This window comes from Nanorana parkeri, unplaced genomic scaffold (assembly GCF_000935625.1).
Source record: "Nanorana parkeri isolate BGI_ZX_2015 unplaced genomic scaffold, ASM93562v1 scaffold1894, whole genome shotgun sequence".
Taxonomy (NCBI): Eukaryota; Metazoa; Chordata; class Amphibia; order Anura; family Dicroglossidae; genus Nanorana; species Nanorana parkeri.
In genome coordinates this window covers 213,086-216,899 of record NW_017308162.1, presented here as the reverse complement: position 1 = coordinate 216,899, position 3,814 = coordinate 213,086, and the positions used below count along the sequence as shown (strand labels likewise).

The following is a 3,814-nucleotide window of genomic DNA, read 5'->3' as shown; positions in this document are numbered from 1 at the left end:
ATACCCTGTGCAGGTCATGTGTGTGTCTTACACGTCTTGATAATGTTCAGCAATCACCTGTATTCCTGTCTGTTGCTCTCGGCAGTTGCTGTGTGGATGAGGTGGCGGCGGAACACGTTGGCGCTGACATCCTGATCCATTATGGCCGAGCGTGTCTGAGCCCGAGCAACCGGCTGCCCGTCATGTATGTTTTTGGCCAGAAAGCGCTGAATGTAAATCTGTGTGTAGAAAGTTTTCAGAACTTGTTCCCCGACTGCAAAACTCCCGTGGTGGTCTTCAGTGATGTGCTGTACCAACATGCTCTAGGTAAATATTCCGAACTCAGTGCTGTGCGGAAAGCCTTATAGATTGTAAGCTCTTCTACCTTCTGTATCCTCCCTTATATCCTAATAGAGTGTAAGCTCCTCCCCCTTCTGTATCCTCCCTTATATCCTAATAGATTGTAAGCTCTTCTACCTTCTGTATCCCCCCTTATATCCTAATAGAGTGTAAGCTCTTCAACCTTCTGTATCCTCCCTTATACCCTAATAGATTGTAAGCTCCTCCCCTTCTGTATCCTCCCTTATATCCTAATAGAGTGTAAGCTCTTCTACCTTCTGTATCCTCCCTTATATCCTAATAGAGTGTAAGCTCTTCTACCTTCTGTACCCTCCCTTGTATCCTAATAGATTGTAAGCTCCTCCCCTTCTGTACCCTCCCTTGTATCCTAATAGATTGTAAGCTCTTCTACCTTCTGTATCCTCCCTTGTATCCTAATAGATTGTAAGCTCCTCCCCTTCTGTACCCTCCCTTGTATCCTAATAGATTGTAAGCTCTTCTACCTTCTGTATCCTCCCTTATACCCTAATAGATTGTAAGCTCTTCTACCTCCTGTATCCTAATTTCCTGCACATTGTTGATCCTCTCTGCAGGTGAATTGGAAGCCCGCCTGGGTCAGAATTACCCCGGTGTTGTTTTTACGAAGCTCTCCCGGGTCAGCGATGTTCCTTCTCCCAGTGAGGTCCGCAGGTTTGGCCGGAGTTTCTCTCCTGATCCGACCCTCTGGCCAGAGGCCTACAGTTTCTTCTATGTCGGGGGAGAAGGTCCAACCCTCAACAACCTCCTGCTGGCCTGGCCAGGGTGCCCTTTCTTTAGCTTCAACCCTGAGACCGGGGAGGGCAGGAAGGAAGGACTGAACGTCAACCGCGCCCTGATGAAACGCTTCTATCTGATAGAGAGGGCTCGGGACGCCCAGGTTGTGGGGATTGTGGTGGGCACTCTGGGTGTGTCGGACTATCTGTCCGCTCTGGCCCACCTGAAGGACGTCATCCACCGAGCTGGGAAGAAGAGTCACATGCTGTCCATGGGGAAGCTGAACCCGGCTAAGCTCGCTAACTTCCCAGAGGTGGACATCTTTGTGCTGGTGGCCTGTGCCGAGAACTCTTTGCTGGACTCCAGCGAATTCTACCGGCCCATCGTGACTCCGGATGAGATGGAGGTGGCGTGTAACCCGGCGCGGGAGTGGGGCGGCTGCTGTGTCACCGAATTCCGAGAGCTGCTTCCAGGTATTCAGTGGTAGTTTGGGGGTTCTTTATAATGTTTATCCTTTTACTGCAGTTAGATATAATAGAGTGTAAGCTCTTCTCCCATCTGTATCCTCCCTTATATCCTAATAGATTGTAAGCTCTTCTACCTTCTGTATCCTCCCTTATAACCTAAAATATTGTAAGCTCCTCCCCCTTCTGTCCCCTCCCTAATATACTAATAGAGTGTAAGCTCTTCTACAGTCTTTTTTACTGCAGTTAGATATAATAGAGTGTAAGCTCTTCTCCCATCTGTATCCTCCCTTATATCCTAATAGATTGTAAGCTCTTCTACCTTCTGTATCCTCCCTTTATATCCTAATAGATTGTAAGCTCTTCTACCTTCTGTATCCTCCCTTATACCCTAATAGAGTGTAAGCTCTTCTACCTTCTGTATCCTCCCTTATACCCTGATAGATTGTAAGCTCTTCTCCCTTCTGTATCCTCCCTTATACCCTAATGGAGTGTAAGCTCTTCTGCCTCCTGTATCCTCCCTTATATCCTAATAGATTGTAAGCTCCTCCCCCTTCTGTATCCTCCCTTATAACCTAAAATATTGTAAGCTCTTCTACCTTCTGTATCCTCCCTTATAACCTAAAATATTGTAAGCTCCTCCCCCTTCTGTACCCTCCCTAATATACTAATAGAGTGTAAGCTCTTCTACAGTCTGTATCCTCCCTTATACCCTAATAGAGTGTAAGCTCTTCTACATTCTGTATCCTCCCTTATACCCTAATAGATTGTAAGCTCTTCTGCCTCCTGTATCCTCCCTTATAACCTAAAATATTTTAAGCTCCTCCCCCTTCTGTATCCTCCCTTATATCCTAATAGAGTGTAAGCTCTTCTACCTTTTGTATTCTCCCCTTTTACCTAAAAAAATGTAAGCCTCTTCCCCTTCTGTATCCTCCCTTATATCCTAATAGATTGTAAGCTCTTCTACCTTCTGTATCCTCCCTTATATCCTAATAGATTGTAAGCTCTTCTCCCATCTGTATCCTCCCTTATAACCTAAAATATTGTAAGCTCCTCCCCCTTCTGTACCCTCCCTTATATACTAATAGAGTGTAAGCTCTTCTACTTTCTGTATCCTCCCTTATACCCTAATAGATTGTAAGCTCTTCTACCTTCTGTATCCTCCCTTATATCCTAATAGAGTGTAAGCTCCTCCCCCTTCTGTATCCTCCCTTATACCCTAATAGATTGTAAGCTCTTCTGCCTCCTGTATCCTCCCTTATATCCTAATAGAGTGTAAGCTCCTCCCCCTTCTGTATCCTCCCTTATATACTAATAGAGTGTAAGCTCTTCTACCTTTTTGTATCCTCCCTTATATCCTAATAGATTGTAAGCTCCTCCCCCTTCTGTATCGTCCCTTATATACAAATAGATTGTAAGCTCCTCCCCCTTTTGTATCCTCCCTTATATCCTAATAAGAGTGTAAGCTCTTCTACCTTCTGTATCCTCCCTTATATCCTAATAGATTGTAAGCTCCAGGTTTGCCGCCAGGGCTATGGACTATCACTGCAGATCACCCCGCTGTGCTCTCTCACTTCCAATCCCAGTGCCTGCATCATGTTAGGAGGACATCACTGCACAGTGCAGTATAGTGTGATTGGCATTTTACCAGATATATGTTGGTAGTGATCATTGGTAGTTCAGGTTCCGGGGGGTGCAGTGATCCTATTGGTGGAATTAGGCCTCGTTCACACCTGACCGTTTTGTAGCGCGTTCTACGCTCGACGAACGCTCTACAAAACGGTCAAAAAAATAAATAGCATTGTAGTCAATGGTATCGTTCCCACCTGTCCGTATTTCCGCCCGTCCCTAACGCCCTACAAAACGGCCCACGCCTGAAAAGGTCCCGGGACTACTTTGGGCCGTTTTGTAGGCCGTTTTCCATTGGGATACAGCCAAGTAGCCTTTGGAATCGCGCGACGGTCGCGCATATTGCAATACGCCTAGGTGTGAATGGGGCCTTAGTGTTTGCAGTCTCTTAATGCGCTCAATGTCTCACAGTTGGGGATTTATGTTGCAGGTGGATCAGCACACGTTCCATTCCCAGATGTGGACCCCGAGGACGCGGACAGGACGGACGTCTCTTTGATCACCGGGGAGTTGAGATCCATTCGCTTTTCTGCCGCAGAGCCACCTGGGGAAAAGGCGATGGGCACGGTGGTGGTGCGGAGGAACACCGAGACCACCGTGGCAGAGCTCGGACCAGCCGGTGAGAGAACAGTTCTCTGTGTTTTTGTCTC

General features: G+C 46.9%; 1 protein-coding gene across 1 annotated transcript in view; it reads left to right on the top strand.

Annotated features, from left to right (window-relative positions):
• The window catches only part of DPH2 (DPH2 homolog), an 18,013-nt gene that overhangs the window by 4,671 nt on the left and 9,528 nt on the right, over nucleotides 1-3,814 (top strand). Inside the window, exons 3-5 of the mRNA XM_018571994.1 lie at nucleotides 86-306; nucleotides 912-1,544; nucleotides 3,595-3,783. Coding sequence (XP_018427496.1) covers nucleotides 86-306; nucleotides 912-1,544; nucleotides 3,595-3,783 — 1,043 coding nt within the window. The remainder of the gene's footprint in view (nucleotides 1-85; nucleotides 307-911; nucleotides 1,545-3,594; nucleotides 3,784-3,814) is intronic.